Source organism: Eufriesea mexicana, unplaced genomic scaffold (genome assembly GCF_001483705.2).
Source record: "Eufriesea mexicana isolate 0111107269 unplaced genomic scaffold, ASM148370v2 scaffold1312, whole genome shotgun sequence".
NCBI lineage: Eukaryota > Metazoa > Arthropoda > Insecta > Hymenoptera > Apidae > Eufriesea > Eufriesea mexicana.
In genome coordinates this window covers 492,454-513,548 of record NW_016909446.1, presented here as the reverse complement: position 1 = coordinate 513,548, position 21,095 = coordinate 492,454, and the positions used below count along the sequence as shown (strand labels likewise).

The following is a 21,095-nucleotide window of genomic DNA, read 5'->3' as shown; positions in this document are numbered from 1 at the left end:
GCGTGAATGCTTGATTTTTTCTCAGTCTGTCCGTGTACGTTTCGAAGAACGGAGGAAAGGACGCGGTGGATTGGAAAACGCGGGAGAGGAAAAGACAGAACGAGGTGCATGTACGCTTCAGCTGGAATTATCCATTTCAGCTTGTCCGGCTGTTTATTTGTTCCTATTAACGAGAAATTCCATGGCTATCTGTGTGCTAACGGGATAACCGAGAGTGCATTCACGTTTTACGCCGCCTTCACCCTTTTTTCCTAGCTCGATTACGCTGGAATCGGGCAAGATTCGTGGCCGAAGATCGTGCGCCGCGACTGATCCTCGATTACCGAGGAACGAAACCGGTACGATAGGATAGGGTACGGTTTTCGAACGTCGGACGTCTCCGCGTTTCAAAGAAACCATCCAGATATCCAGCGGAACATCCGTTTCATGGCGTATTTTTAGCACGTGCATTTACCTCGTGCAAGAAAAGTAGATCTCGAGGATACGGTTACACGATCATGGACGATCGTTGCGTACGCGTGGTCGCTGACGGACGCACCGATACGCGGCATCATCGAGTTTTAATAATCTCTTCCATCCCACACGCGGAATATCGTTGACTGTTTAATCAACCGCCTGCGTATCGGCTGACTTTGATCTTCATCCATAGATGTCGGTTAATGTATTCGATTATCGGAGACTAGCTCGAGATATCGCTGTAGGCGTCCCATCGGACTGGTTTCCGTCGATTAAAGCGGAATGCAGGATCCGCGTGCATTGTTAATCGATTCTCCGTGCAGAAATCTCGGAACACCGCGTAGCGACTGCGCGGAAACCGCATCTAGTATATTCCAAACTGCACGACCGTGACGCTCGTTGTTCTCGTTACCGACGCGTCTCCTACGCTGACCCAGTCCTCGCGACATCGATTCGCGGTCCAAGACGATGATCGTCCATTGGCTTCTCTTCTTTCTCAATGATCGTGCTTTTTGCAGGTGAGTGCATCTCGTTATCCGGTCGTGGTGAAACTTGGACACGCCCACGGCGGAGTGGGAAAGGCCCGTGCCGAGACGCATCAAGAGTTTCTAGATCTCGCCGCTTTGGCCGCTCTGTCCAACACTTACTGCACGGATGAGCCCTACATCGACACCAAATACGACGTACACGTGCAGAAAATAGGCAATAACTACAAGGCTTTCATGTGAGTATCGCGAAATGTCCGTTAGACCGATCCCGTGATCCGTCGTTGCGAATGTCACCTAGTAGCTCGTGCACGTTACCGGGCAAAAATGGAAATTGGAACGCGTAGCTTAACCCTCGACTGGCAAGGCGAAATGCCAGTTACGCAACCACCAGTCCCATGACAATTTCAAATCCGCCGATTTTTTCCATTTTATCTCGCCGAATACGCAAGTACGTTTACGATAATGTGCTTTTGCGTCAGTCACGGGACAATACGGAACGAGTTCGCCGTCGTTCGATTCCGGGACAGGTAAGAAGGAAGTTGCCGCGTTCCACTTCTTCCCAAGTCGGTTTCCTACGCGATCCAAGCTTTCGATTCATCCTCCTCCCACTACTCGAGGGTTTACCGACTAGACGATCGCGACGAGAATAGCAGGGTAATTAATTAACGGCCGTGGTTGTCCACGTTCCCCCCCAGGCGGAAGAGCATAAGCGGAAACTGGAAGTCTAACACCGGTTCGGCGATGTTGGAGCAATTAGCCGTGAGCGAAAGACATCGCGCCTGGGTCGATCAAGTGTCCCAATTGTTCGGTGGATTGGATATCTGTGCGATCGAGCTATTGGTCGGAAAGGATGGTCGAGAATACATAATCGAGGTGAACGATAGCGCGTTGTCGCTGATGGGAGACTCGCAGGAAGAAGATCGTCGTCACATCGCGGACTTTGTCACCGCCAAGATGCAGGTAGAACGAACGAATACGTACCTTTGCTTTCCTTCAATAGCCAATCAATCACGATTAATTGGACCGAAGGTTAGGAAGATGGTCCCAGTCATTACGCGTTTCGTTTCGAGGTATCGAAAATTTCGCGCTTTAATGACGTCATTTTTCCGATTATCCAGGCATGCTGCCGAATTCCGAGCGTACTGACGAAAACGACATCCAGAGGGTCGATGTCTGGCTCGAGTCAAGCAACGAGTCCCGTGGAAGATCGCAGTGTGCCACCGGCTGCTCCGTTAGGATCGCACGGAAGCATGGGGTCCATGGCTAGCATAGGTAGCTTAGGTTCCGTGGGCTCCATGACGGCAATGGCGGGCGACGTGACTAGTTCTGACAGCCATCATCAATTGCAACGACGCGATTCCCAAGGTTCGTAAAGCAACGAATCATTTTACCATCGTTAACAAGGAATATCCGCGTTTTAGCGGCATAGTTATGGTGTTGCCGTGGTATTTTATTTGCAGCGTCGCAATCGAGTACAGTGAGCAGTGCTCCGTCGGTTGGTCGACGCCCAGAAGAGACTCCACCATCTAGAGTACCCTTTCATAGACAAGGCAGTCAATCCCAGAGCGAGGACACCGAAGATACTATGAAGAATCTTCGGAAAACGTTTGCAGGAATATTTGGTGACATGTAAATTTTTTCGAACGGAAAGTACTGAAGCAAAGGAGATCGTTTTAGGATTGTCATTCGATTTGAGTTTGCGAGAAAAAGATGGTTAAGGTGACGTTGAGTTAGATTAAAATTCTTGAAGAGCGATTGAATTTCGTCTGAGTTGCTTCTATATCGTTGACGAGGTAGATGAATGATTTTACGATTATGGGATTCCGTCGAAAGTGTTTGGCAGGTTACGCACGACTTACTTTGTGCGAGTTGGTAATTAGGATTGAGTCGAAAAGGAAGCCGAATGGCGATGTATTTGCAGATCATCAAGCTCATCTAAACGACGCTGGTGTCCCACACTGGGCGCCATATAACAATGTAAATTTTGCTAACGGTCCACGGCGATGTGTATAAATGTAAACATAATTCGTTAACGTTCTTTTCGAGATAATTCACTTTTCGATTGCCATGTTTGCCATGATTGATTTCGATTCATTTCTACGAATAATTCATCGATACTTATCCTTCTAGAATTCCTGCTAATCGCGTTGCTGTTACTCCGTACTTAGTTGTTAATCGATACCGCGTGTCCAACGCATCGGTTGTAGTTCAGATATTAACTACGTATTTTCGATAAGGGGTGGGTGAACGAAAATTAATAAGGGGTTTAAAAGAGTCGTGGTCGTTTATGTATATTAAAAAAAAGAAAAAAAAAAATCGTAATGTAGATTCTATGTATTCGATGTATTCAGCATTTACATAGTGGCTAGGGAAAATTCTCTCAGGTTGTATCGTAAATGAATACTTTTCCAAGTGTCCGGTTATGTTTCGTTACCATCGACGTATCCGTTCTGCATACTCGTCTCTCGTTTACGGGAACGCCGCCACTTGGTTTTTCGATTCCAACAGGCAACAGTACCATAGATCCCTGTCATCTCCTCATCCGACTTTACTTCTGGCGTCCACTTTTTAGGCTTAACTTTCGATTATAGCATTGTCTAAAGGCGTGGGAATGGAAAAGGGAAGGAAGGGTTGAAGGAACGCAAGTTGGAGGGGGGAAGGAAGAAGGATGGGTTATAAATTTGAATGGGTGATGGAAGTCCTGCAGTAAAATACATATTTGTAAAATTATTAAAAAATATTTGTAAACCGACGTCATTCAAAATGATTGAGGATAACAAAAAAAGAGGAGACTCGGGCATTATACTGAACATTTGGCTAGAGAAGACTCCGGATCGATCGCCGGCGTCGTCACGCCGGCACGAAGATCCAGATCTCCGGAGTCTGTATCTTAAGCGCACAAATAGTCATTAAGATATTTGAAACCGGGCAGTACTTTGACATCGTGCATGCGAACAACGCAAACGTTTGGTCGGTTATACGGGACTTATGGCGAGTGAAAAATTTATTCTGCGACGTCGCCGGTTCGTTCTTGAACTCGATACATTTTCGGCCTGCAAAAAGTCTATTTCCACGACCGGCGACCTTTCCATTTGGATCGTTCAAAATTCAACGTCTCGAATAGTAGTGAGCATCTCGATGTTGAAAACTGTCCTGCATTCCGATAACGAACCGTTTCTTTTTCTTAAATTTTCACGCACACGTAGGTCGTTCGTATGGAGGGCTGACTCTGGCTGAAGCTTGCTGAAAATTCACGAAAAAAGAGATGTTCGTTGCTCCGTAGGCTTTAAGAACATTACCGATAAAATCAAAATGTAATAAACGGCCACTAGGTGCCGGGAGAATGAATAAAGCATGGGCATTCAGTAATCGCGATTTTTGCTACCGTGCAAAAGTCCGCAGCACACCAAGGAAATTTTTGATGATCTGCAGATATACTCGTGTTCGCTTGCCCGAGTTTACTGATTTCCGTTCAACCTCCTTTGGCTCAGTACTAGCTGGAAACGGACCCGGATCCGTCGAGTAAATTCGATCGACGACGAAAATATGAGAGGAAGAAAGAGAAAGAGAGGGAGAGAGAGAGGGAGAGAGAGAGAGAGAGGAAAAAGAGAGAGAAAGAGAGAAGGGAGTAAGGGAACGAAACGTCTTTATCCAATGATCTCAATTTACTTTAGCATAAGGGCTGATAAACGTATTACGACGAAAGATAGACCTCGTGGTGTCAGCTTTGAAAGTAACAACCGTACATGTTCGTCCTTTTAACGTTCCGTTCTACCCCTTAGGTTCACGTTTTCGATGGAACTTTTGGTCGACTACGATGTTTAGAGAGCTGATTTCGCGTAAACCTTTGTTAGTCGAGAATAGAATAGGGGTCGTAAGAAGGAAAGTATTGCCATCTCTAGTTTACGTTTCTTGTGCGTCACTTAGTAACCCGTTGCTTTGCCGATGTTGAATTTAGAAAGACGACGTAAGCGATACGCAAACGCAAAATACGCGGACATAGGCCATCCTCCATTGCACAACCGGTCGTTCAATATTGCTGTGTATCTAGGTTTAGTTGGTGAGTTAGTCGTCCGTTGTTAGAAGGTACACGATAACGAATTAAACGGAACCCACGGTCACGAGTTAATTTCGAAGTAATAGACGTCCGACGGTTTGGTTTTTGATGTGCCTTGATACTTAAGTGTCCTTCTTGTCACGTTTCTCACCCGTTCGAGGCAGTCGGAGCGCGTTTCTACGTACACTTTTACTATGCACTTAACCATGAGATCTGTTGTTTGTACTTTTTATATACACCATGAACGCGCGCGCGCACCGTTTTACTACATTCGCGTAATCATCGCAGCGAGCTCGCTTACCGATTCGTCATGCACCCCGATACCGTGGATAAGTGCAGATACACCGTCCAAGTACGATCAGCAGCGAACGAAGGCATTGCTTACAATCGAAACGTCAACCGATCGAACACGCGAGCCTCTTGTCAGTTCGTCGATATTCGGTGGTAGCTCGATGTTACGATAAATTATTCCTCTTCCGTTCGCTATCGTTCACCGTTTGCCGCGCTTAGATCCGCGTTCGCTTTACGCTTGCTTTCAATCCCGATTAATCATCCACGCGACAGGCAATAACGCGTAGAGAAAGGGTAGGGGCGTCTAAAGGAGTGCCGCGTGTGAGTAGAGCAGAAGCTTCGGAGTTAGAGTTTGAACGGCTGTCTAATTTCGCGACTTAGTTTTCAGGCTACGCGCCACGCGCGCGATCCCAGTGAAATGAAACGGGGAATAATCGGTATTTCGCGCGACAAATCGACATCGAGACCGACGACGTTTGGAAAGCCGGTGCTTCAAGGGACGAAAGCGGATAAGAACGGTATCCTGGACAATCGTGAGAGCTGGGAAGTGGACAGTTTGCCCGACAAAGTACAAAAACCCTGGATTAAAGGAAGCTGATGAGACTCGCTTTCGGAGCTGACGCCACGACGCGGAGAAGCGAAACGAGAGCTCGATAGATTCGTTAAGATGAACGCATTCGATCCGTAAAGAATCCGTACTGATACGTAGACGCGGTTAAAGATAACGAATATCTCAGGGGTGCAAGTTTATGCACTAGGTAGGATAGAAAATGAAGACATAGAAGAGGCAGTTGGGTTCAAGTGTTGTTGCAGCCTAGACGAATTAACGGCATTGACTTCGATACCTACGACGACTAGTCATTTAGCGAGCACGCTTCTTCGGAGAAATCTTAGCGATTATCCACTTAGGGGTGCGGAATTTAACCGGAAACGATCATCTGCATCTGGTAACGATCGCAATGAAATATTTCTTTTCTTTTTTCTTTCACCTAACCTTTTCTACACGTCGCGTAGATATTTCATCGAACCATCGCCGCGATTCCACGTCAATTCCTACGAGCATATCAATGATTTCCCTCCTCGAGTTAACGCTGTTTATTTTTATCCGGCCTCATTTTTATCGGGAATTAAATATTCATTAGGATCGAACAGATGATCGAACGAATGGTACACCGAATAGACAGAAAACACGTCGTTAGGCGTTTCGTGTTGCTTGATCACGTAAGAATCTCTGATCAACGACTTATTGTAATTTGTTCTAGTGCCCGTGTGATGTAGTGAGCAGCCTGTTACAACACCTTTCCATTAGTTTTAATCGTGTTTACGTGTTCGCGTCACGTTTCATTTCGTCGTAGCCACGTGTCAGCGAAACTTGGTAGGCTGATGGATCCTTTGTTCCGCACGAAGATGCGCACCGCCTCGTAACTCGAGTCTTCGAACGTGCGCACTTCGCGCCGTAATTTCGTCATCCAGTCTCTGTTTCCTTCTTGCCGGAATATAATATTACGATTAAGCTAATCTACTTAGGATCCTTGCGTGACCGTAAATACCGTTGTTGATTAAGATTTACCATTCATAGCGATACTTTAAGATCGTGGAACTAATTTAGATGCCTTGGTTAATCACATCGCATAAGCAAGTTCCGACGCGCAAAAGAGTAATAAAATGGAAAAAAGGGAAAAAAAGAAATGAAAAAAGAAACCAAAAGAAAAAAAAAGAGAGGAAAAATGGAAGGTAGAAAGAACGGAGAAGAAGAAGAAGAGTCGCGATGATAACGCGACGGTAGCGTAACATTGCGTTACCATCGGTCATTCTGCGGCTTCTTTCGTGGTTCTTGATTGGGCTCACTGACAGACCATACGACGAAGCTTCGAAATGCGTTCGATCGAATAGCCTAGGGTACACGCTTAGAATACGATAAGTGACAATTCTAATCATCTCGCCGAGTATATCGAGCGTTCGACGCAACACATCGAGGCCAAACCCTTGCCGCGTGCCAGTCGAAATGGCGATTTTAGCTCATGGCGTTCGCTGCCAACTTAGTGCCTCGTTGCTTTCCCTTCCTTTCGTATTTTCCTTTCCTCGCCACTTCCAGTCCAAACCATGCTACCGCGTTCTCATCTACGCTCGTATACGCGTGCACGTTGAACCGTCGCTCTCGGATCTCTCGAACTCGAGTCCACGCAGCCTCTGGACCTCGCGATCCAATCCTTCCGCCACTTTCAGGAACTCAGGCCCCGTTCTCGGATCGAACACCGATTCTTTTCTCTCGCATCTCCCGATCCCGCTATCGTCCCATCTATCGACAGTGGTGAAACGAAACACCAAGACGCTATACGAGATTTGTTACAACGAATCGTGGAAGGGGTGAATGTCAAGCAACCTTCTCGTACGAGTAGAATCTAGCCTGCTGGACGAGAGCACGGGTCCACGGTTTCGTCTCGATCACGCGAACGCTCGTACCTTCATTACGATTATTCAATGTCTCTGTGTAACGAACTTAAGGTAACGATAGTATTAAAGGTAACAGTCGTTAAGGTGAGATTATTATCGTAGGCTAGTTAAGTACGGTAGGCTCTGTATGTAACCGTATGTTACCTCCTTGATTTCAATGAGTGCTAGTCACATGTATTATAATCACTTAACACTCGTACCCTCGATACACGAATATATACACGACATATTATATATATATACACACGTTATATACACATATTATAACTATGATACGCGGCAATTGTAGCTTATCACCCCGGGACGAACAACAGAGGAACCAGTCTATTGTTCTAGGGACATATAAACGACGTTGTAAGGCGTAAGGGTGTTTCTGGTCTAATTAATTGTAAATCGGTCGGAATAGCTGTATGAACCAAAGAGAAAAGCGAATACAGTTACGAGAAAAGAAATGAAGAAAGAAGAAACGATGATGATGATGATGATGATGATGATGATGATGATAAAAATGATGATGATGATGATAATGATGATGAAGATTGGGCGTTCTCGCGCGTACAGCGCCGCGTATTCCTTCGAAGATGGCCCGGTGTCTCTTATCGTGGATCGCTCATTTCGAATCTTCGAGCGGAGTCACCGTAGCGCGTTCGGACGTGCCTCTGTTATGCCGATATTCGATATCAATTGTACGACAATATAAGGTATTACGAGCAGAGCGACGCGCCACGCGTACGCGCCCTGCTCGAGCGAGACAAATGCGAGAGAGTAGCGTTATAGTATTAATCTCGATGTTCTCTTCCGCGGCGCGCGTATCCCAGATGCGTCGCGGAATCACTTAGAACTTTCCCCTGAAACAGCGCGCGATCGAATCATCGAAATCGTTGGGATCCTTTTCGTCGATCACCACGCGGAAGAACTGCAGTCGCTTCGCCTAGCGATCGAGTTCGATCGCCGGGATCGCGCGAGAAGACGGCGGCCGCCGCGACGCCGATCGCGTCCACTCGATCCTCCGTTTACCTCCATGCTCGTGGACGAGATCGTTCGAGCTCTGCAACGAGCGTTTCGAGCGTCTCGAGCGTCTCGATTGTCACACAGGACACCGACTGAACAACGAATCATCGCGATCGGGCAGCCGGCGATCGCGTCGCGGCGCCACGAACGTGAACGATTATTACCAGTCCTCCGATCGTACGACCATTTATTACCTACCTTTATCTAACCGCCAAGTAAGAGAAGAAGGAAGGAAAGGATGTTAAGTAAATGCGAGTAAAATGCGAGTTCTATCTGTCATCGTTTTAGCTGTTAAGGATTCATCACCGAAGTAAATTGGGGGTAGCTCTAAATCCAGTAAGCGTACCACGTAAGCGCAGCAGCATTGAGGAATACGGGAGAAGAAACAAGTAGTACAATGTATAGGTTTGTGTATAGATACGCGAGGGCACATGTAAAGAGATATCGGTCTGGGTGCACGTCGAGCGCTCGTTACCGATCCTTCCCAGCCAGTCCCACGTTGGAAGGCATCACGGACGGATGGCTAACGAGATCGTTCCTTCGAACTTCTTCGGATATCGCGGAAACCTTTTCGATCGTGTTCCATTGGACATGCGCGCGAGTGGTCCGTGACTGGACGGTCCTTTCCGCGGGATCGGCGGATAAGCTGGGGTGGTCGATAGGTAACGAGCACGCCGTTTCACGGAACATCAAGGGAGTCTTGCTCGCGACGGTGAACGATGCTCGACGTCCGGTGATCATTTCATGGCCTTAATCAAATTTTCATCAGGGGTCAAGCGTGTTCGTCGTCGCGTCCTCGCGTTCGTCGCGACGCGAGCAATCACTGCGCGACCATCGCTCGAATGGCCCACGGAGACCAAACGGTGCTCGAGAGGTGACGAGAGATCTCCATATTAATTCGTTCCCATCTCTCGCGTTTTCGTTTCGAACATCCACCGACTAACGTCGATGTTTCGCGTGAATTTCGCTCGAAATTTCGAACCGATTTCGAACAGCGATACCCACCGTGGTCCCATCGGTATCGTCGTTTCCTTCCGCGCGATTCTACGCGCGACGCCATCCAAAGAGTTTTAACCAGTGGCGCGACTCGGAGAATTACCGGACGAAAGGAACGTTGGACAGAGGAATTTCTCGAAATGTCGAGTTACGCGCGAACGAACGTGAACGAATCGGACGAGGCGCGTGATCCGCGATAAATTATCGCGTGTTATCGAACATATTCCTGGACATAGCAGTCTCCCGGTTCTACTATCGGGCATGGAGTATCTTTGCGGTGTCTCCGTAAGACGTTCGACGTGGCCCGTTAACAGACAACACGGACGTGCGTTACAGAGTTTCTTTCACTAGAATCGTGTATTCATCCATTGCATACCAACCAGATAAGGAAAAGAAAATAGCAAAAAAGGGATAAAAATATTGCCATAATCGAACTGTGAAACGTCGTGGAACGTTTCGATAAGTCGTTATGGTTGTTAAGACATTGAAATATTAAGAACTCTTTGACGAATTGAGCTGTCTCATCGTGTTATGTACACACATTTATAAATATATAAATATATAAATATATATATATATATAAATATATATGTTGAAGTTAACATTACCACTACGATGGTCATACTAAGCAGCGTAATGGACGAATGGCATGCACTCAAAGTTATAAGATGTTATAATTACTTCCGAAGTCGAGTAACGCAAAGTACTTTCAGATCCTGACGAATAAGCTCCTAAACGAAGCAGTAACGAAGACAAAGGTTAGCGAGCGTGAACGATAATCCCAGTAATCGTGATCGAAAGTGTAGCAAACCGATTTCGATTTTATGCTAGATCCCGGGACACCGTGTGATTCTGCGTGGCCCGACTTGTTTCCGGTGAAATACGATTACTGCGATACGTAAGCTAAACTGTAACAATAAAAGGAAAAAAAAAAAATAAAATATTATACTTCTGACTGTTGTCAATCGCACCACCTCGTCCCCTGCCAATTACACGTTATTTCTGATCTACGAACCGCTCGTTCGTTCTCGACTTTTCGTGGATCTACGAATGGATCAAATTTATTACACCGAGACATAATTTCGTCGTTATGATTTATTATATATTTCATGCACCGTCGTTTCTTGCAGTTACACTTGCACTTGCCGATAGAGGAATAGAAATACAGTTCGTTGGCAAATATAAATAGCGAAACATCGAGTATCGTTTAAATTCTGCTACTTTCGAAAGCAGAAAATTTATTGCGCGCGTTACGTCGCGCACGATCGACGTAAAGCTACGCGTTCTCTTGCTCGAAATGAAATGAAAACAGAGACTTGACTCGGACTAGCCTAGGGAGACGGTGATTTGAAAACGGCGGGAAATTTAAACTACGCTTTTATCCAATTCCGTATTGAGAGAGCGATTACGGTACATGCCACCGCGACCCTGGTTCTCGCTGAAAGAAGTATTTCGCGGGTAATAAGTGGTGGGCACGGTGTGAATGGCAGGTGCGTACCATCCGTAATCCATCGACGTGCTTCTGTAACAAGGATGCGGCAGCGGACTCTCGTCCTGTCGATATCCCTTGAACACTCCTGCAAAAACGACTTTTATCGGATAAAGTTGTACTTTACCCCATAATGGATGAACGCGTATCGCCTGTCTCGCTCTATAGTATATTTCCCAAGCGTCAATGCTCTCTACATGAATCATCGTTAACAAACATGTTCGATACGACGGTGCTACTTGATCGGATAACCTCTGAAAATCTACAGTGTATTGCGTCGGTTAGAAAGTCGATACTGGCTTCTCGTTGCGATTCATTTTCACCTACGAAACGAATACGAACTCGGTCTCTATCGTGGATGCGGCCACTGTTCACTCGGTGACTCGCGACGAATTCGCGGAATTCAGTGAACCTGTGGTTGAATCTCCGTGCACTCGTACGGCAATTGGTACGCGACGTTGTTGCAGCGAAATCGTCCTTGCACTTTCCAAACGTTGTCCATAGTCGTGCCAGCGATCTTAAAGCCCGGGTCGACGGTAACGTTCTTCATCTTGGCGAACGCGGACATGTCCACGAGACGAAGCTCGTTGCTGTTCAGGAACAGCAGTAGGAGATTATCCAGTCCCTCGAAGGTGTCCCCCTTCAGCATGACGATCTGGTTGCCGTTTAGCCACAGGGAATTTAGGTTCTTCAAATACCGGAAAATTCCACCGGAAATGGTCTTCAGTCGATTTCGACCCAGGTCCAATTCGTTGACCTCGCCGAGACCACGAAACACGTCAGATTGCAGGTAGGAAATTTTGTTCCTCGACAGATAGAGCAGGTCTATGTGAAACAGTCCGTTGAACGCTCCCACCGGCACCTCCGTGATCTCGTTACAGTCCAACGCCAGAGTTTCCAGGTGCCTGAGACCTCTGAACATGTTCCTCTTCAACGAAACGTTGTTATTCGTAGCGTATAGCTCGCGAAGATCGTTGAGACCCTTCCACATCCCGGGTCGGAACGCCGTGATGTTGTTGTAATCCAGCAGCAACGTCTCTAGACTTTGCACTTTGGCGAAGGCTCCGTCCTCTATCTCGACTATGGTGTTGTTCTTCAGATCCAGATAGGTCAGTTGGTCCAGACCGGTGAAGTAGCGTCTGAAGATGGTAGAGAGCCGATTGTCGCGGATGTAGAGGGCAGACGAATTGCTGACTTCGAGAAAAGCGTCCTTGGCTATGTCGACGATCCCGAGACCCTCCAGGTGTAGCTCGATATCCTCGATCGTCTGCACCGCGTTGACATCCTCGAACGCGACGCTGTGCAACACGCCGTTGGCCAGACAGACGTAAAGATGGTTATAAACCTGGCAGTCCACTTCCTCCGCGCTAACGTCTTCAACGGTGACCGATAAGAGGAGATAAACGAGCAAGAGGAAGCACATGGTGTGCCGAGATGCTGGATGCGCACTGAACGCGCGAGAGAGCAACGTTTCGACGTGCAGCCAAGGGAACAAACTGACGGTTACCGTTCGGCATATACCATTGGATAAATATATCAGCTATACCGTGTACGATATAACTCGACGATGAAGTCCAGTTCCGTGGAAATTAGATGTTTTATTCATTTTAACGCGCGACCCGCAACCGCTCGCCTCAACAGAGCCTCTGTGTGTCCGCAGCTGATACGGTTACACAGCAGCGTTTCATCTTGGCATTCAATTTTATTGAAATCATCGTTTGCCACCCGGGTGCAACGATGTTTCTTCGTATCGATATTAAAATTCATCTTTCCCAGGCTCTTTCTGGATGACAGGGCTCCTCGTGGCCGACCGTGTACGGTATTTTTATCGATGCAACCTCGTCTCGCGTGTTCGAGATGGTTCTTTGTCGATACTCGAAACCATGGTCGAGATTCAAAGGGAACATTTTATTCGCCGTCCCTTGCGAATCTCGTGATTCCAGGCTTTCGCGAGGCAAGTTATTTTTCCCTTGCACACACCTTTCTTATTGTTCGCCGCTGCACGAGCGACTCGACGCTTTGGAAATTGGAATCCGGTGTTCGGGCTGTTATCGTGTTTCGCGAGATGGATACCCGTATGGGACGCGCGTATCTCTCCATCTCGAACAGGTAGTTTCCGAATGGAAAAATTAAAGCGACACTCTTAAAACGCGACAACATCGTGGAACACGCTTTCCGCGTGTAGAGCGGGACTTATCGCGCCAACACGGATGCACACAGGCCAACTCGGGAGCAGATATTTCGACACGCATGAAATGATTTTTTATCGCGAAACGAAGCAATCTCCGAACGAAAGATACATTTTCGAAGCAACGGGATCGCGCGCACATTCGAAACAAGGCCTATCTTGTTAAAGGTTCCTATGACATGTGCAAAAATCTCTCCGCTGCCGATAAGCTTCGACGAACGTACCGATCGTCAACACTGACTTATTAATAGCAGAACGTTATCGTTTTAGTACGAAGAACTTCTCCTCCGCGTAGCCAACCGCGAAACGAGTTGTTTTCGCCATACGCGAAATCAATCTGCCAGCGAATTCCGGGCGGAATGTCTAGTTGAAGAAAAATAACGATCGACGTGTCGCGAAGCGATCTCGCGGTATAATTAAGACCATGTAACCCGTTGAATATGAAAAACGTCGTGGCGATAAATTATACGGACTTACGTGGGTACATAAATCGTGCCGGAAGATTGCAGGTTCGATAAACGTCATCGGTGCGTGGACCGAAAGAAATTTCGTCTCCCTTCTCGCCGTCCTTCCTTTCTTTGCACACGCACGCCGTTTCGATCATTTTCGGATTACGAGCGGCTCAATCGGCTCGCGGACGTGTCGTAATGCCCGAACCGTAGAATCGTAAAACATAATCTTCGCGGAACACCGTGGAAATACGTTGCAATTTCTGCCGCGACATCGGCCATAAACGTTTCGTTCCTATGGCGACTGTATCTCGTATGCGACAAAGAAATCGATCAAACAGGCTTCCATTCAGGTTCCCTTTGCTAAACGCCGCGGTGACATCAATTTTTAATTCCCTCTCGAAAATGATAAAACTCGGAAACGCGCGGAATCGAGCATTTTGAACGTTCGAATACTCGAAGATTCGCGATTTAAGACCGAAATGGAAACCCCTGCCACGCCGATGGAGATAATTCCATGCTCGAGGAATATACATATTTCCAATTAAACGAACATTAACGCGAGGCGTTCATCGAGACCTTTTCTTCGTCGGACGCTATCGTTTTAATCTCTTACTTCGTAAGGAATATTTTCTACCTATCTGCACTCGTGAGGCCAGAGACAGGGATCTTCGGTGAGCAGCTTTTTGTTAGGAAAAGGGTTATTGAACCGCCCAGGTGAACGACTACTGCACACCCAGCGAGTATTTAAAATTCTAGCTGAGTATGCAGTACATTACATCGGTCGCGCTATCAGCCACGCTGATAAGAGTAGCGGTTTCGATGACCGCCTTAAAATCATACTTCCCTTCGAACACTCGGCTGAAGGACCGTTTCCGTCCGAGCGGAATATAATAACGCGTTACGTGGCCGAATTTTATCCTCCGTTCGTTTCTCTTTTCCGATTTGTCCTCTGAATTCTCTAAAAACCGCGAAAAATAATTAAAAATCCCGCGACTCGGTTCCCCGTTACTCCGCGTTTTACCGATAAAGCATTAATCTACGTTGCCCCGATTATTTCTCAAATTTTTCGGGAAAATAAAATTCGCGCGGAAAGACGGGGATCGGTGTATCGGTAAACGATATTTACGCCGCGGTTTACGTGCGCGAAGTTCTCCGCATTTCCGCTGGACACATGGTGATTATACATAACGACAGCTGTTTCGTTTGTTGTGCACACCAGCTCTGTCAACTAGCTGGTCGACAACGTAAGTGGAGGTACGGACTTAATGAAACGATTATCATCGCCGGCACTTCCAGTTGCGGTCTGGCCACCAGAAGCGAATTACTGGCCTGGTGATAAGGGTTACGACGCGTAGGGAATGCAATAAAACAGTCTGGAGAAATATTCGACGTGGACTCGCGAACGAGGCCGTTGAAACGACAAGAATTGTTGCGATTAAAAATTGCTATTCGTGAAACGCGAATGAAAATCGCGGCAACGGAACGGAATTACGGAGTTCTTCTTGAAAGATTTCACGAAGTGAACGCGCGTGTGTGCCCGCGGCGACGAGTGAAAGGTGAAATTAAATTTCTCTGAAAAATAGACACCCGATGACTGCTCCAATTTGGCATTATAAATATCCCGGGCGACATTTTAAACTCTTTCTCGCGGAAGCATGAAACGAGTGACGTTTAACCGTGCCATAAATTTTCCGTGTTATTAGTTTCATAAATACGCGCACACGCGTTCAACCGCCACTTTCTTAAACGCGAGTCACGCGGGAACACGCTAAAAAGCCGGCTGAAATTTTTATTACGCCACGCTATCGGATCGGTTCGTAAATATTACCCGGCAATTTGCAACGTATGCTCTGCCCATCGCGACGATCGTTCTCGCGTCGTGGCGCTAATGAAAACGCGCGTGTCCCGAACGATTTCCTCAGCCTTGATTCTTTCCCGCTCGCGATGCGGGCAATTACGAGCGCGCTCCTATCAAAAATGATAAATGTTAGATAATTGCGATTCCGCCCAAGGTCGTCCGTTATCCTCGCGCCAATGTCGAAGAACCGTTGTCCTGCAATTTCTTCGTTAACTTCGTCGCAATATGCACGCCCTGCCGATTCTTATTACGCCCGTATCTGACCGTGATTACCGCCTGTTTACTCGCAGCTCGCGCGACAATTAACAAGCTCAGACGGATCGGAAACTCGCGTCCAGCTTGTTATCGACGAAATTTGCATATGAAAAGCGACACCCAGCGCCGCGTTTTCCCTGCCAATTGAGTTCCCGCCGCGTGCAAGTTGTCGAACGACGCGAATTCGAAACGAAAGCGAGAAGCAGGAACGAGAGAAACGCGTCGAGGATTTCGTTCGAACGCGAGACGAAACGTTCTGCTTCGCGAAAGTCGGAGGAAAACGCGTGATCGAAGCTGTCGTGAAACAACATCGCCGCGTTTGCTCGATCAATCAACCCCTGTTTCACCGCCAAGAGGGTTGAAACGGCGACGCGCTGGATGTTTCGGATCTTGCAGCATCCACGGGGAATTTCGTCGAAATCGAGAGACGCTAGCCAGACGTAGATACGAGCGACGAAGAGTCTCGTTGGCGAACCATGAGCTGCAACGTGATGCCCCTGAAGAGGTACGCGGAAATTAGTTACCGCGTGAAATGCGTGGCTGTGGAGAACGAACGCGTGTTCGGCGACGTGTACGTTACCCGGCAGACACGAGATTTGCTGTACTCCGCGGATGGATATCAGTTTCCCTCGTTGTACGACAGAAGGAAATCCAATCTGATACAGAGAACCTGGGAAGGTCCGGATTTCATGGAACTGAATCGGAAAAAGCCGATCAGGAGGGCCAGTTTCGTGCCGGCCAAAGCCGAGAGGAAACGTTTGAAGAGGTCGAAATCGTTGAACGACGCGAAAAACTCGCTCGAGAACGAATGCAGCGGCAACCATATCGCTAGACGCGAAATAGACGAGTGGAAACCCAAGGTATGGTTAACGATAGGTGTATCGGGTTATCTCGTAAATAATACGGTTCTTTGCTACGTTCGTGTGCTGCACGAAAATAAACCGACTGCGGTGAATTAATTAGTAATTTATTAGGTTGTCCAGTAAGTAGTATCGAATTTTTATACCGACACAGCAAATGGTGGTGCCCTCTTTCTTCGGTGCAAACTAGCGTAACCGCGAAGGGGCTCTAGACCTGGCATAGCAATTTTGCCATTCGATGATAATATCGAGGTACGGGTATATTTTTTCGCGTCCATGGACTAACCAAAGTATCATTTTTCAGACGTATCCTTCACCGTTGCCCAACCCACCGGCAAAGGACGAAGGGGCCGTTTCCTCGCTAGTCGACCAATTGTTGCTGGATATTTACGGGTTGCCAGATGGCGATAGAAGACGATCGGAAAGCGACTCGACAGCCTCATCCCTGAGGATGCATCCGCAGCATCAGCACCTGCAGAAGGCGCGTCTGTTGTGGAAAAGTAAGGGTAATTCGATAAGAGACAGAAACGTTTATAACGTCGGAGAAAGAACAGAACGATCGTGGGTTGCGAATAAACACGTTAGCTCGAGGACATTTATTGCGCGGAGTATCTTTCTCAGAGACACACACACACACACGGTTGCCGGGCTTCGCAAATAAAATCGCGGAAGAGAAACGGTCGAGTGCGCGCGATTTTCTAAATCTTCTTGCCTCGAAAAAATAAAGGAGCATTCGTATATTTGTAGCGTAGCTGTAAACGCGACGATTTCGCAACAAAGACTCGATTTTGAATCGCGAAACGACGATGGCCACTTGGTTGGACGAAGTTGGACGGTAACTCGACTCGCGAAGTTCGAAATTTGCCCGAATTAGGCAGAGATACTTTGGCAGGAGCTGACGAGACAAGAGGTCGTAGAGACGAGACAGACAAGCGACCTCGTTGACTTCGAGGCAAGAAGGTTCTTTGACTTGGAGTGCTACTTTTTTTTCCTTTTTTTTTTTTTCCTTTTTTTTTTCGAGGGGGAAGCACTTCTTTTATCTCTATACACGATGCTGCTTCGTTCCGCCTCGTTGAACATGCATAGGGAAAAACGGGGTAGAGATTGCACGTATCTTAAGTTGAAACCCACGAGAACACGTCAAAGCGATCGAACGAACGTGCAATTTGTTCGAGAAAAATTGACGTTCGTTGAAAGAATCAGCGGAAATCTGCCGAATTAATTCGAACGCTCGACATGTAAAAGTGGCGAAAGAAGGAAAGTTGCGCGATCTTCCGTTAATCAGTATATTTAACGCGTGGCACGTGATAATTATCCGAGATTCCCTTTCGAGCGAATCGCATCGCCCTTTCATCCAGCCGGGCCGTTTAAATTTTAACCCGGAAGCGATTTATTTAACACGGTTACCAGAGAGTTTCGCGAAGTTACGAGTGAAACTCGTGTCCGGAATGGCGAAAAGAAACGGTCGAGGTGGATGGAAACGGTGGTTCCATCGAAGTACGAGGGCAACGCGGAGAAAGGGTTGGAAAACTGCAATCTTCGGACGGTGTGTACACAGGGTGAGCCCTTTAGGGCCGTTATCAAGATTGCAACGCGGATTCAAAGATTCCTCCAAGTGTCTCTCGGCTTTCATCCACCCTCGGAACAGACGCGGGACCTTCAATTTCGAAATAACCCCGCGCAATCTCGAATATTGTACGCGCTCGTTACACCGTAACTTTCGCGTGATTAAACATTTCTCCTCGTTGGAATATCGTTGCAGGTAAACACGAGCTGCATATTTTAGTGCTGACCCTGCGCGACCATATTAATCACACCGGCGAGATACTAATTCGACAGCTGCGTCGCAAAGATTATCTGTCCACCAAATGCGAGAAACTGTGCGCCATCGTTTCGGCCCACCTTCAAGCTCTCAGTCCGAAACGCGGTGAGTACGTTTGAAAAATTTTTCTATCATCTTCCTTTTCGTTTGTTCTTCTTTTCTCTTTAATTAAGTATATTTCCGCACGAGTCTATGTTAAGCTATCGCAATGGCACGCCGACTTATTCTTGACATTTATGCGAGCCATTAAAATCGGCTCGGCGCGAAAGAAGTAGCGTTTAAACAAGCAGCAACGTTCTTTCACCGGCGACGATAATGTCGCTGGACAAACAATAGAGCTTCTCGTAATGCGGAAACGCAACCGTTCGCGTGTAGTCGCTTGAAGCCTCGCGTTTCCTTTCTCACGATAAAACTGTCGTCGCACAAAGGCGATCTTCGTGTTCCGCCACGACGTGAAAAAACAACCGCGCGATTTATGCCGCTTCTTCGTTAACCACCGGCAACTTATTATTTATCTTATCGCCATTTTGCATTTATGAATATGGAACAGCTGGAACAGGAATTCGGCACGCTGCGAAGACGAACCCGTGACACAAATGCACAAGTTATGCGCATCCCCGAGACTGATACGAATTCGCCGGATTTCTCAAAGGCTGCGAACCATTCCGGCTAATAAATTATTTAAACAACGCGATATTCGAATTCTTAAGCAGGAATTTTTTAAACGACCACCGAAGCAGTCGTATTCCGACAGAGTTTCTTATTCCCGTTCCTATCCGTCTTTCGTTACGAGCTTTCCGCGCATGCGCGACGATTCAAAGTCCTCGGCCAACCATATACGGTCGCGAGAATTTCGATTTCTCTTCCCTGATAATTTCTACCGAGTGTATATTACGGACACACCGACGTGCCAGCGAGAAAGAAGGCTCTTTCTCGCGACCAGACGAATTCTCGCAGCTCTCGGGCTCCGAGCGTTATCGCGACGCACGAAATGGCGTCCCTTTCGACGTAGATGGCGCTGGCTTGATAGCGGCGGTGCGAGGAAACGCGTTATCGATACTTTAAACGGACGGTATCGCGGCGTATCGCGAAATACGGCAGGCTGGTGGCCGACTCTTCCGGAAAACAAAGAGGGCCCCTTTTCACGTGGCACGACGCGCGGTCGGTGATCAATAATTAGACTTTGCCGCGCGTACCGCGCCCAACACGCATGCCCGGCGTGCGGTAAGTGCGGCCGAACCTCGCGGCGTAGCGTCATTGATAAAGTTTTAATGATGTTGCGCCTGCGAACCGGAAATGCGGAACTTGCCTCGGTCTTCTCTGACTTTAGATCCGCATTTAGCGCGATGAACCCGTTGCGTCGCGCGAGCCGATGCGCGACGATGCTGACACGCTTCGACCGCGAGGCAGACGCCTCGTACGTGTGTGAACGGTCTTGCATAGTTGGCGTACGTCGCGTCGTACTTTCGCAAATGCAATTTTAGAGTTTCGCTCCTCCACCTACCGTTTCACGGCTCCGAGTTGCTCGAGTCTCCGAGACTTCCGCTGGACGATGGCTTCGAAGCTCGGAGCTCGATTTCTATGGGTAACCTTCGAATCTCTTCCGTATTGTATTTTCAGTTGTCGTACCTCATTTTTCTCTCCTCTCCATTCGACGTTACGCTTGTTCTTATTTCCGAACTTCTTTCCCCGACCTTTTTCCGCCGAAGTTAGTCTAGAGGAACTTTTTCCGAGGTATCGAGTTTCCGGCGAAATTTCTGACTCTTTCGCGTTCCTGGGATACCTCGTAATAGAATTACTTCTGTCAGACGGACATTTTTGGCCGATGTCTCCAGTTTCGCAGCAGTAGCGTGCCTCTTGATATCGGCGAAGGGAGTTTCAAGAAGCGATAGATCATTTCCTACCATTGATCCGAAATGGACACTGTTCACGGAAGTAACCGGAAGAGATCCCTCAGAAACGTCTGCAGTAGCCACTAGCCGACAGCAGTGGTTCTGGAGAAAGTGACCATTGGTGGCCACCGACTGACCGCACGGTAGCCGTTGTTTACGACAGATAGTCGGCACAGGGGTAGCTGTGGGTAATCCGAGGATCAGGTTTCGGATATCCTGGTGTATTCGCGACATCGAAGACGACCAGATTAATTAGAATCTCGCAGAAAAACGTATTTACTCATCCTTGCATTACTGATGAGTAATGCTTAACCTGGAATATCGCCCATTTATCGGTCAAGCCCGCTGTAGTACTTTCTCGTTTAAGTCAAGAATTCTTTAATAGCATACGCGAGTATCTATAGTAGCAGATACAGTATAGCCACATTCATTTCGAATTCTGAGCGACAGGTATAAGGTGCATTTGTTGCTGCAGATAGTACATCAACGCCTTTGATAATTTAAAAAATATCTCCTTCTTTTTATT

The 21,095-nt window shown here is 47.4% G+C and overlaps 4 protein-coding genes across 5 annotated transcripts in view; 2 read left to right on the top strand and 2 right to left on the bottom strand.

Moving 5' to 3' along the window:
- The window catches only part of Syn (synapsin), a 35,113-nt gene extending 30,994 nt beyond the window's left edge, over nucleotides 1-4,119 (top strand). For both annotated transcript variants that reach the window (XM_017900698.1, XM_017900697.1), the window contains exons 6-9: nucleotides 975-1,180; nucleotides 1,640-1,904; nucleotides 2,063-2,309; nucleotides 2,405-4,119. In XM_017900698.1, coding sequence (XP_017756187.1) covers nucleotides 975-1,180; nucleotides 1,640-1,904; nucleotides 2,063-2,309; nucleotides 2,405-2,577 — 891 coding nt within the window. In that variant the 3' untranslated portion in view covers nucleotides 2,578-4,119. The remainder of the gene's footprint in view (nucleotides 1-974; nucleotides 1,181-1,639; nucleotides 1,905-2,062; nucleotides 2,310-2,404) is intronic.
- Nucleotides 4,120-11,117: 6,998 nt separating this feature from the next.
- Nucleotides 11,118-14,034, bottom strand: LOC108547890 (UPF0691 protein C9orf116). The gene is made up of 2 exons (XM_017900599.1): nucleotides 13,908-14,034; nucleotides 11,118-11,330 (listed from the first exon to the last, which is right to left on the bottom strand). The coding sequence occupies exons 1-2, from the start codon at nucleotides 14,032-14,034 to the stop codon at nucleotides 11,119-11,121; spliced, it is 339 nt and encodes a 112-aa protein (XP_017756088.1). The 3' UTR covers nucleotide 11,118.
- On the bottom strand, nucleotides 11,646-12,930 carry LOC108547957 (insulin-like growth factor-binding protein complex acid labile subunit). The gene is given in 2 exon segments (XM_083287393.1): nucleotides 11,646-12,881; nucleotides 12,883-12,930. Coding segments are annotated over 2 exon segments (1,284 nt in total).
- A 2,236-nt stretch (nucleotides 14,035-16,270) lies between the features above and the next one.
- Nucleotides 16,271-21,095, top strand: part of LOC108547888 (uncharacterized) — a 20,723-nt gene continuing 15,898 nt past the window's right edge. The window contains exons 1-3 of the mRNA XM_017900598.1: nucleotides 16,271-16,855; nucleotides 17,160-17,355; nucleotides 18,618-18,782. Coding sequence (XP_017756087.1) covers nucleotides 16,472-16,855; nucleotides 17,160-17,355; nucleotides 18,618-18,782 — 745 coding nt within the window. The 5' untranslated portion in view covers nucleotides 16,271-16,471. The remainder of the gene's footprint in view (nucleotides 16,856-17,159; nucleotides 17,356-18,617; nucleotides 18,783-21,095) is intronic.

Coding starts and splice junctions, on each gene's coding strand:
- LOC108547890 (XM_017900599.1), bottom strand. CDS start 14,034: ATGATCGAAACGGCGTGCGTGTGCAAAGAAAGGAAGGACGGCGAGAAG. Junction 11,331..13,907: donor GGCACGATTTATGTACCCAC/GTAAGTCCGTAT, acceptor TCGTTTTTGCAG/GAGTGTTCAAGGGATATCGA.